We start from the raw sequence: 13032 nt of genomic DNA on the forward strand, positions 1-13032 counted from the left end.
AGGCAGAAGATCTGAAGTTGATACTAGGCAACATTTACTAACTTTGTGTTCTTAGAAAAGTCACTTAACAGCCATGCCTCCATTTGTTTTTCTGTAACTGCCCTACCTATCATTCCTTGTTGAGTATCAGTTGAAACAGAGTATATATTTTGTAAATAATAAAGAATTGTAATAAGTTGCTATTTTTCTGTTGCTATTACTATTAAAGGGATTCTGTATCCTTAGTGTAAAGAGATTAGTCTGCAGTTTTCACGAACATCAAATGTCATTTTTCCCATAGTTCAGATGATGCAGATGGGTAAATCAAAGTAAACAAATATCCCAAGGTTCCACAATTAGTTAAGTGACAGAAGGGGACGTAAAGAGTCCGGTTCCCTGCCTTCAGGTACTTCAGGTACAGGGAAACTTTCTATGACACTGTTCTTAGAATAAAAGTATTTCAGAAATCAGCACTGTCTTGATTTAGTTCTTGTAGGTTTAAAAAAAAAAAACCCATAATCTTACTTTATTAGAAAGAGAGGGTGGGGAGGAAGAGAAAATGTGGTGATGTGATGTACATATTGAGAATGCTACCCATAAATGGCTCAGCTGCAGTTTGGCAACACCAGTGTCTGCACTTGTCCAACCATTTATAAAACAAATACTTCAAGGATGTTGTGAGGGAGCTGTTTTGTGAGGCTTACACATTTATTTATTCACAGTTGAAAGAAACAAAAAGTGGATACTGTGTGAAATTTTGTTGAGATTTTTACAAAACGACTGCACCTACCTTAAAATAATTTTTTTGTGTGTGTGATTTTACTTTAGTTGTTTAGACTGTTGGTGAATTCTTAGTAAATAATTGTGCTTTACATCAGAGTTTTGAAGGCAGTTTGTTTTTCTAACACATTATTTAAAGAGCTGCTGGGCTGTTAACATGGATTTAATCATGTTTGGTGTTTGTGTTTCAATAGTTTAAATGAGAGAGAGTTAGCTCAGAAGCAACTTCCATAGACTATTAGATAGACATATTGATTCAATTAGTGTGTATAACACCACTTCAAGTAGCTGGCATAGATGGGGAGAAATTGATGCTTGTAAGTAATAACACCCCTTAAGTGTCCTTTTGAATTCTCACACAACAGAAACCAAGCATATAAAAAGTCCACTTACATATCATACCATATATCACCCCTCCAATTTAGTAATTAAAAAATGGCTTTAGTTACCTTTTGTTCATCATCGTGAAACAAATATTTCTTTTAACTCTTAGAGTATTTACTTCCTTTAAAAATTAAAAATTGAAAAAATATTATTGGAAACTAAATAGATATAAATCACTGATTTGATGTTAACTAATCTAGAAAGCCTATTTTACACTCCATTAGATTAATGAATATCATATCCTTTCAAATACAGCAAATAAATCATAATCCCTTTGCACTATTTTCCAAACTAGGAATTTTAATAATCTGTTCATGGATTAGTAAAGTCAAGTCATACTAATAATAATATTTTAAGTTGTAGAAAGTTTGAGATATCAAAAATATTTTAATAATGATATTTTAGGTTCTGATTACTATGGTATTTCCCAAACCTGGCATTTTAAAATGATAGGATTATCTGTTACAACCACATAAGAAGGATCAGGATAGTAATACAAAATTAACTGAGTATATTTCACCATTCATATTAAAAATGATCTTTTCCCCCCAAATTGTAAAAGTTGAGAACTTTAGTATTTGAAGACATTAGTTGCCAGACATTGTGAAATCATATGCTATCTTACACAAGTGGGTGACTTGAGGAAGGCATGGAGTAAAAAATAGTAAATGTCCAATTTCTAAGGAAGAGCCTCTTTCCATTTATGTACTATTCAGGTCAATAAATTTATTATGCAACCAAATTGTATATGTTAGTCATGAACTCTTTCGTGACCTGTTTCTGAGTACGTTTTATCCTGTTAATATGGATTTCTTATTTAAGTTAATATTCATCATATTTTAAACTTTCATAATTTTAGCAAATTATTAGGCAAGCAGCCTATACTTAATATTTGCTAGTTCATTTATTTTATTTAAAATTTTTTTAATGTTTTATTTATTTTTTGTTGAGAGAGAGAGAGAAAGAGAGAGAGAAAACGAGTGGGGGAGGGGCATAGAGAGAAAGAGAATCTGAAGCAGGCTCTAAGCTCTGAGCTGTCAGCACAGAGCCTGATGCGGGACTCGAACTCATGAACGACAAGATCATGACCTGACCTGATGTCAGACACTCAACCAGCTGAGCCCCCCGGGTCCCCTAGTTCATTTATTTTTAAAGAGAATTCCGTTTTGGTCTTTGTTTCATATTGGTTGAGGTGGGTGAGTTCTAGAGGTGTGATATCTATGAGTGTGTGTAACATTGTTGTACATTTTATTTTCCATTTCATTTTTAAATGGTATATATGAAGTTTTGAACTCTCTTTTTAAATTTTCATAGTAAGATAATAGTGGTAAGGACATTTTTGTTATGAAACATACTGAGTTAAAATAGTTTTTAAAACAGCTTCACAAGGGGCGCCTGGGTGGCGCAGTCGGTTAAGCGTCCGACTTCAGCCAGGTCACGATCTCGCGGTCCGTGAGTTCGAGCCCCGCGTCAGGCTCTGGGCTGATGGCTCAGAGCCTGGAGCCTGTTTCCGATTCTGTGTCTCCCTCTCTCTCTGCCCCTCCCCCGTTCATGCTCTGTCTCTCTCTGTCCCAAAAATAAATAAATAAACGTTGAAAAAAAAAAATTAAAAAAAAAAAAAACAGCTTCACAAAATAACGTAATTTTCCCCATTTGATTTTCTGCCTTTTTTCCCATAGTAATCTGTATCTGTTTACTCTTATTCTTACTCTGAGTTTACTCTTATCTCTTATTCTGAATACTCTTATTCTTCTATCCCTTTATTTAATACCCTATTAGTGAATTAAAGGCAAGTTTAGTGTAACTTTATCATTCACTATTATGTATCTTGAAACAAAGATAATTATGAAGCTTTTGAGTGTAGAGAGCCTAGTATGGTTACTGAAGAAACTTTTATAATTGAAAATTGTTTAGCCTGGGAGTCACTTATAAGCCCCTGCGTAAGTCTCTTTACTTCTCTGCATTGCTGTGATCATCTGTAATTGGAGGCAATTAAATTGTGTGTTTTTGTAGCATCTATAAGCTATATTCTGAAGTTCAATAGTACTTTAAAATCATAAAGAAGAGGAGGGAGTTTGCATTTTGAAGCAACTTTTTGCATAAAGATGTATGTGGTACTTTTTGTCCTGAAATACATTCAGAGCTTCTTCTACATAAAATTGAACATAAAAATATTTTTATTGACTATTGTTTGACCTGTGTTCATAAACCTCTGAGTCTACTAAAAAAAATCATGATTAACGTTTTCATGATCATTAATGCTGTAAAATTTGACATTTCCTTTTTTAAACTGTAAATCATCTCCTTTAACTTAAGAAAAAAAGATGCATATATTAAGCATCTTTATTTTGTTCATTGAATATTTTGAAGTATCTATATATTATAGTTATTTGTGGCTACAATATTGAATGACAATGAATGAATTGATCAAATAATTAAAATCTTATTTCACATCCCTTTCATTGCTAATAATTTGTTCTGACAAAATATTGTTCTTACTAAGCAGTTACTGTTTGTCATTATAGAACAATGTGTATAAATTCCTATAGATACTAAGAATGTAAAACTCAGGTATAGCAAGGAAACGAGCTTGAAAAATAATTCTTGGTGTTGAGATTTGTAATGAGATGTCATTTTGCTCACAGTGACAGATTATCATCTTCATAGAAATTATCTTCCTGTTACCAAATTATAAAAGAAATACCATATAACAAAGCATAAAAATTTAATTTCAAAGATTTGATAACAAATGTACTATGAATATTATACAATGCTTAATAGTTATAATAGCTTTATATATTATAGCTGTAAATAATCATGTATCTTTCATTGATCATAAATTGTAATCTAGGGTGTATATAAGTTTACTGAACACATGAATTTAATCATTAATGACTTAAAATGTAGTGTCTTGCATTAATTGGAAACATCTTAAATAGAAAAAAAAATTTGTAGGGAAATTTATTTTATATTCTTTGAGTAAGGAAATTTTTCTATTCAACAATTAAAATTCAAAGCCTATTTTAATTGCTTTTTATCCTAAATTTCAACCTAATTTTAGTAGGGCAGACTAAATATTAGTTAGGATGGGATTTTGTTTGTACTTAGGCCAACATAGGTATATAAAATTTAATCTGATATGTATATATTAAAATGTGCTGCATTTATTGATTTACTATATCAATGAATGTAAATTACTGTATTTACTATAGCAGTAGTGTATACATTCACACATGATATAATCCCTTAGAGTATAAGACTGCTAGAGAAAAGATTGCTAGGGTTTACCATTTCTTCTGTATTTTAGTTCTAACAAATGTATGCTTTTTTGAATATTCAATTATATTCCTCTGTAGACAAAGTTCTAACTATAACTTTAATATACAATAATTTTTAATGACATTTTATCCATGTTTGGTATTATGTTTTGATGTATGTATTATAATATTATTAAGGGAAAAGATAATATAATATCAAGTCATATTCTTCATAATTCTGTGCTGTTTTGAAATTTAAGAGGCCCATATTTTCAGACTCAGACCTACACTTTTTTTTTAAAGAAATAGAAATATTTTTTCCATCTCTCATTTTTTTTTAATGTTTTATTTATTTGAGAGAGAGAGAGAGAGAGAGAGAGAGAGAGAGAGAGAGGGGCAGGCAGAGTGCAAGCGGGGAGGGGCAGAGAGAGAGGGAGACAGAGAATCCAAAGCAGGCTCCAGGGTCTGAGTGGGGCTCTAACTCACGGACTGTGAGATCATGACCTGAGCCAAAGTCGGCCGCTTAACCAACTGAGCCACCCAGGCGCCCCTCAGACCTACACTTTAAGGTACCTTTCTTCAGTCTTGAAATGGAATGTTGGTAGACTTTACACTCATTAAATGTAGCTGATCAGATGTTGACCAGTTCAGGAATATGAATGATGGCATTGCTGTACAGTTTATAACCTTTAGTACATCACTTAAACATGTGGGACAATTTGCTCACAGATTGGAATATGAAGTCATGCTATATAAAGTCATACTCTTCATTTATTTTCTTAACTTTTTCTTTAAGTGGGAGTTATATGGGACTACATAGGGCAAAAATTAGTGTTTTACTTTGATTAGAATAACCTTTGTTCCCAGGGGGAAAAATCATGGAAAAATTTCTTGAATATGGAAAAACTTATTGAAGCAAAATATAGAATCTAGAAATCATAATTGAAAACTTAAAAAAAATCAAAATGTAAAATTAGTGTATATGCTCCCAAGATACCCTTGAGTAGTAAGATTAACCAGTATTTTTGCAAAAATATAACACATGGGGCTGAGTTCCTTTGTATATATAAAGCATTTAAATTCAGTGAGTGTAGACCAATAACCAAGTAGAAAAATGGGCAAAGAACTTTCATAGACAATCCCCAAAAAACTCCAAACATTTAAACATGTATGTCTATAGATGCTCAACTCCACCTTTAAAAAAAATACAGATTAAAATCTATGGTAAAATACCAGTTTTTATCTATCAGATTGACAGTTCAATGTGATATTATATAATAATGTCTATACTAGCAATAAACCATCTTAAACTTCTAACAGTAGAGCCTAGGAATAAATTATATTGATAAAATAGATTCTATGCAGGCATTAAAAAGAACACTGTGCATTTCTGTGTACTAATATGGAAAAATTAAACAGATATTATTAAATGAAGAAAGCACAGTTAAGGTTAGGTAAATTGTACACTCCAGTTTGTGTAAAAAGACTATCATCTATAAACACATACACACACACACACACACACACACACACACACACCTATACTTCTGAATTAGAAAATAAGGATAATGGTTGCTTTTGAGAATATAATGGGATGGTGAATTTTGGAGAGAAAAGGATATAATTTTCATTTTTTATCCTTTAATTTTTCTTTACTATATTCATGTATTTTTTAAACATATAAGACAATTCTAAAAAAAATCTTAACTTACTAAAACATCTCAGTGGATACTGCCTGAAAACCTCCTAGATGCCACACGTTTTTTGAGCATGTTGGGGATATTAAGATGGACGAAATAATGTCTCTACCCTTCTCAAAAACCAGTAAAGTACTACTGATTTGTAAATAGGGTAAAACTCAATGTAGTAGATTTTCTGTTAGAGGTGGGGCCAAGAAGTCTGTAAAATCTTTTGTAGATCTCAGAGTAGTTTACATACTATAATTGATCTTCACAAACTTTATGGAATAAACAAAGCATTATCTTTCACCAGAAGAATAATAGTTAAGCCCATTTTCTGTATTTGTTCACTTAATGTTCACATCAGCCTGAGAAAGTGGCTACCATTACCATGCTCATTTTGTAGAGTACATGGAGAATTCAAGTATCATGCAGAAGGCGACACTGCTTATAGTGAGTGCCAGAGCTTGTATTCAAATCCAGGCAGTCTGGTTATAGGATCTTTACTCTTACTAGCTAAACCATTCTACTTAAATTTCATTTTGAAGTTTGAATTCATTTGTAGTTTGCAAACAAAAGACAACAGATTCAGAGGTTAAATATTCAGTTCAAGGTTATACTGCTAATAAGTGTCAAAGCCAGTCCTAGAGCTATGGTCTTTGGACTAAACGCAGTGATCTCATTTTGCACCATGCTGCCTCTGTTCTTAGGGGAGTTCCAAGGAGGGGAGCAGGGGAAGAGCCATTTTGGTAGCACTACCTGTTTAAAGTACTAACAACAAATCACAGAATATGTGGTTTCTCTAAGAAAGCTGCAGTAAAAAGAACTTACTTCCTTTTTATGAATGTATTTCCTCCATTCAAGTAGTACCAAATAATTTGTTTTGCTCAGGAACGCTGATATGATTTCTTTAGAAATTTTCAAGATCACTGGATAACAAAACAAAACAAAACAAAACAAAACTGGTATTCATTTAAAGCCTGTTTCTGCTTTGTGAAAAGACTTTGTCAGCAATCCAGAATGAGGGCTGTGCTAACAAAATTCCAACTTTTCTGTGGGATGATCCAAAAACAGCAAACAGAAGGCATTAAATTTCTTAACAGTCACAAGTGTGTGCATGCACGCTATGCCATTCCTGTCATTCACTGCTTTTTAGTGTGCATAGATTAAAGTTGGAATACTTTGATTTGCAGACTAATATGTTCCATGGAGAACTTTTTTTTACATAAAAAAAGTAGCTTACAAGCATGTGAGGTCTGTGCACTCTGCCTTACATTTCTATAGCTCCTCATTGAATAGATGTTTTCAGTCTCATTTTAAGATACTTGCCTTGACAGTATGCCTTCATACATCTAAGACATTTGCTTAAGATCCCAAGTAGTTTCTCTTACTCAGTTCTGAAGCAGGTTTACACAAGTACTCTGATGTGAAACTTAATGTGAAGTATATTCATACAATCATATGATTGTTAAATTAAGAAGAGGCTGACTGCATGGCTCAGGGGGTTAAGCAATATCTCATCTTGTTTTTTGCAGAATCCTACCTGAGTCTCAAAAAGTAACAAACTCAAAAGCCAATACCAGAATTCAAGACTTGCTTAAAAATATATATAAGTTAAAGAAGGAAATATATGCAGAAATAAAGTGTTATTCTGTTTACCTAGAGCTTTTCTGAACCATCTTTACTTTCATGCTAAAGTCACTAAAATATCTTAGAGCACAGTATGTGTGGACATTGCATTGGTGTTGGCACATGCAACATCTCCATCCATGTTAATATAATGGTACTGGGTGGAGAAGCAGTGTAGATAACAACACATAACCTGCATTTTAAATGTCTTCATTTCTCTCTCTCTCTCTCTCTGATTACAGCAAATTCAGTAAAACTAGAAATGCAGAGTGATGAAGAGTGTGACAGGAAACCCCTGAGCCGTGAAGATGAGATCAGGGGCCATGATGAAGGTAGCGGCCTAGAAGAACCCCTAATTGAGAGCAGCGAGGTGGCTGACAACAGGAAAGTCCAGGAGCTTCAAGGCGAGGGAGGAATCCGGCTTCCGAATGGTAAACTGAAATGTGACGTCTGTGGCATGGTTTGCATTGGGCCCAATGTGCTTATGGTACATAAAAGGAGTCACACTGGTAAGCAGCTGAAAGAATAACCTGATGACTGCCTGTGACATCTGATGTTGATATTACCTGACATCTATTCTCTTTCCTTTTTATTCAGGGGTGGCAGTGGTGAAACTACCTTTTCAGAATTCTGCTAGTATTGGATTGCTGAAAAGCAGAGAGTAGCCTGGGTCTTGACTTCCAGCCTTCAAATCTGAATAGCATATCAGAAAAGAAGTTTGGGATTCAGTTTCCACAGTTCTTAATATAGCAATAATATGATAAGGGTTCAAAAGGTATAGGAGAATCTCATTATGTAACTTAATCTTTTTGTATTTCTATACATATTTTACCATACCCATGGGCAGGTAATATAGTTTGCTAGCTAAGAGTTTATACTATAAAATGGTACTCGTGCATTTATATAGAGGTGGATCATTTTCACCTTATCTGGTTAACTTCTTGGAATACAATTTCCAATCAATCTTTGCCTACCATGGGTCTCTGTATTAGGGAGATACTTTCCCTAGTTCAAGGTGTTACCATCTTCCTGTGATACTTTTTTTATTATAGCTCCTGCGAAGAGATATGTAGGGTGTAGTATAGTATAGCTAGAGTGGTGAGTTTGCTGGCAGGAATGTGCAATCATGGAATAGGGTAAGGAAAGAGACCTCAGATTAATTTAATATATACTTTTTGACATTTGTGTAATGTAAAAGACAGCTAAATGAGGAGAAGTCTTTATTTAAATCTCTCTATAAATTTTTTGGCAAAATGAAAAAAAATTTTAATTAAAAAAATGAGATTATGTTAAGAAAAGCAGACAGTTAACTCTTAAAAAAGTTTTAAGTTCATATGAAAATTGATATAAAGATAATGATACCTTTAGCTATAATGCCAAGTAGTATTATATAGCAAAATATTAATCACTGATACTCAGAATTTTTAAATATGGTACTCTTTGGAAGAGACATAAATCATAATGAAGTTGGTTTAAAAGATTTACTTCTAAGTAATCAATTTAATTAGTAGCTGCTTAAAATATGAAAGATACAAGATACACTGAAGTCTTTCTAGTCCAAATCTCTCATTTACACATGAAGAAAGTGAAGCCCCAAATAGTCAAATGATTTGTCCATTATCTCTTATGTGGTTATGACGCTAGAACCAAGGTTTCCTGATGCCCAGACTGGTTTTGTTCAAATATACCAACCTCAGTATCTTCAATGCACCAACATTTTCTGATGAGATATGACCCTAAGGCTGATATCTTAAAATTTATAGTAAGAAGTTACACATTAAAATCAGTGTTATCTTAATCAAAATCATCAGCTTTGGAACCTGTACCCTTATTCCAACTATACAGTTACATGTTTAGTTTTTGCTTTGATTTTAATTTCCTTTTTAAACGGCATATTTTAAAAATATTTATATTACTAGTACAAATGTTTTTTTTACCTTAATTGAAAAAAATTTCTTCCCAGGGTGCCTGTGTGGCCCTGTCGGTTAATCCAACTTTGGCTCAGGTCATGATCTTGCGGTTCATGAGTTCAAGCCCCACATTGGGCTCTGTGCTGATGATTCAGAGCCTGGAGCCTGCTTCAGATTCTGTGTCTCCCTTTCCCTCTGCCCCTCCCCTGCTTGCACTCTGTCTCTCTCTCAAAAATAAATAAACATTCAATTAAAAAAAATTCTCCTAGGAAAGTTAAAAGATCAGGTTTGATATTTGATAATAAAAATATGAAAAGTCTATAAAATAATGACTCTTCTTTTCTTCTATGCTCATTAAGTAATGTTAATTGCAGTTCTAAAAGAAGAGTTCTACACAGTTATTATGTATTCATTATCTCACAGTGATTATATTGAGGAAGATAGCACCCATTCAAATGTGTAACTTTCCCCTTCTAGCAACATATAAACAAAATTAGTATAATGACTTTTCATTTGAATTGCATATAGTGTGCATTTTAAGGCTGAAAAGTACACTAACAACAACTTTTTTGTAAGATTTCTAATAAACCTTTTATGGTCTGAGTCAAGGAAATTGAAAGAACCTGAGTATGCTCTATTGAGTATTTAGGTTAATCAATGTTTCACTGTATCTGCAGTGATTGTCATGAGGATTGTTGGTTTGTAAACACAAAAGTAGTTTCATACCTACTCTACTGTTCATTTGATCTTTACTACTATAGCAGCATTGAATTATTTTGATTCTGAAAATCCTGAAATTGACATGGAAAATGTTTTTAGTTATACAGATTTCTGGAAGGTCTATGAATATGGGATTCACTCAACTATCAAAGGCAAGGAGAATGGGCAAAATAGCTATTTAAAGTCCTCTTGCAACTCAGTGAACTTTTATTGTTAATAAATGTTTATTGGAGTATTGTAAACATTATATTTCCCTCAGATCTGGAAAGTTTTTGTTACAGTTAATAGCCATTCTTAGAGGAGCTTGGGATACCTGCCACACATTGTTGACCTTAAAATTGTGATGTATTTTTACATTTACTATGTTTATATGTATTTCTGATGACTCAGTTTATACATCTGAATGGGTCATGACATTTTCAACTCCATTTTAATACTATTCAAGAACAGAAAGTCTATTTGTGAATTTTAATTTAAACTAGATTGAAAAAATGTGGTCAGGATCTAGTCATTAACCAAATGTTTTCTCATTAATACCATGAACTTCCCCCTCTTACCAATTATTTACAGCTAGTATAAAAGGCGTGGTCTTAAATTTTTAGAAAGCCTTTAGGAAACATGTTTGTGTGTTTAGCTCATAGAATATCTAATATAAAATTGATAGTGAAAAAAGCTACACAACCACCCAGTTTACTAAAATGACATGGAGTATCATATCTAATTCACTTCTTCTTCTTTCTCTTTCATACTCTACTAAAGTACCAATTCCAGTGTCTTACAAATGGCTTTGTGTTATTTCATTGGTATTGCTACTTTAGTAGGTAATCAGGTAATATTGTCATCGGATACTCCAGGCACTCTTCACTGGGATATAGGCAGAAGAAGTAGGGGTAGTAAATCAATTCATGCACAAACATGAATTGATGTGGACATTATAAATACAGTCTATCCTTAACTTTGCCCTTCTTTGGGGTAGAGTACTCTCAACTTTGTAACTTTAAGTTTTAAGCACATTATTTTGTACATTGTAGCTTTGTGGAACCATTCTCTTGCTCCAAAGCCCTCTCAACAGGTGCTTGGGATTTTTCATATTTGTAGGTGGTTGTTCCATCCAACACGGAACACCCTCTTTCTTTGATTTATGAAAGCAAATTGATGCATGTATATTTGTATTTCAATTGGATATTTAAACACAGATCTAGAAATATGTGTTTATGAAAGTATATAAAATATTGAAATATAATTTCAATGGATAATAGATAACTTCATTCTGGGAATAACCACAAAAAGGTCCTTGAGTAGATTAGATTAAAAAACAAACAAAAAAATAAAACAAGAAGCAGATTGAGAATGGAAATGAATGATAGCATGGCTACATATTAATTGTTCTCCTGGATTCAGAGTTGTTAATCCAGACTTTTGTGCCCACCCCATGGGGGAATTAGTTATCACAGATACAGTAGCCTACTTGATTTTTTCAATTGAATTACTGTATAGTGAATTCAGTAAATTTGTGATGTTTTCCTGAAGTTTGCTTTTATTTATATCTGAAGAACATGATTAATATATTTTCAGACAAAGTCTAAACTAATTCTAAAAGGACTAGTTGATTCAGTCTATTATTACATAAAGAGCAAATTATTTAAAAAAATAATTAAGATGTGTTGTTTCAAGTAACATACACAATATGGGTAGCTAAGTGAACCTTTTACTTAAATATCAGATCATTTTCCACATATCTCATAATCCCAATTCAAGACTTAATTCATGTAAAGCAGATTATTTCTAAAAGCTTCATCCAATTGAAATAAAAGTAAATTATTATCATTGCCCTTTTCCTCTTATCAAAAATGGGAACATGCCTTGCTACCTTCATCATGCCTTTCTTTATTTCCCATGGCCATGGAATATAGTTAGCAAATGCCTCCCATGTAAGACTTACATACTCAGCAACAGACAATATTTCCTGATATACCTAGACCTCTTTTTATTTCTCTGACCCCTTTAAGGATGATCATATAAATTCAGAAATAATTCTTACTAAAAATATTAGAAGATATCTGGAATATTTTGTAAATGTAAAAATGAAGTTATCCTGTCATTCATTAGTCTCATATACTCAATTAGATGAATTTTAAAATTCTTTTTAAAGATAGTTATTATTTTATTTATTTTTCGTTTTTGTTTAGTATTATTTGGAATGACAAATTCAGTAGTCTAAATTAGGAATTTTTAAATATTTCACTTGTAAGAGGCTTAATGAAAATCTAAGTTAGCATGTTTGAGGAGTATATTCTAAAGGCAAACATGATTTCAAATGTTTTTGTTTACCAAACTAATTTAATTCATTTTAAAGTTATGGCACACTAATTTGTCACTTGCCTGGAAGACCCTACATAGAGAGATTTCAAAAGTAAAATCAAATATTTGGAGTGAAAAGTATAATTTCCATTTGCTATTTTCCTATGGTATAAAAATTTTTACAGAGAAAGTGCCTCTTTCTTTTTTATTAGTAATTCCGTGGCAGGGGTGGGGAGTAGAAAATCCTGATTTTAAAAAGCTATGGACTGCTATTTCATTGAAAAAAATTGTCAATGAATTAAATTGTGTGTGTGTGTGTGTGTGTGTGTGTGTGCGTGCGCGCACGTGCACGTGTGTGTAAAGATGTACCAATTTTAGATTTATTTTAAAACT

General features: G+C 32.6%; 1 protein-coding gene across 15 annotated transcripts in view; it reads left to right on the plus strand.

Moving 5' to 3' along the window:
* IKZF2 (IKAROS family zinc finger 2) overlaps positions 1 to 13032 on the plus strand; it is a 163196-nt gene that overhangs the window by 95738 nt on the left and 54426 nt on the right. For 13 of the 15 annotated variants that reach the window (XM_047870253.1, XM_047870256.1, XM_047870251.1 and 10 more), the window contains one exon: positions 7951 to 8217. In XM_047870253.1, coding sequence (XP_047726209.1) covers positions 7951 to 8217 — 267 coding nt within the window. The remainder of the gene's footprint in view (positions 1 to 7950; positions 8218 to 13032) is intronic. The other 2 variants (XM_047870259.1, XM_047870260.1) reach the window with 1 other exon arrangement.

This window comes from Prionailurus viverrinus, chromosome C1 (genome assembly GCF_022837055.1).
Source record: "Prionailurus viverrinus isolate Anna chromosome C1, UM_Priviv_1.0, whole genome shotgun sequence".
NCBI lineage: Eukaryota > Metazoa > Chordata > Mammalia > Carnivora > Felidae > Prionailurus > Prionailurus viverrinus.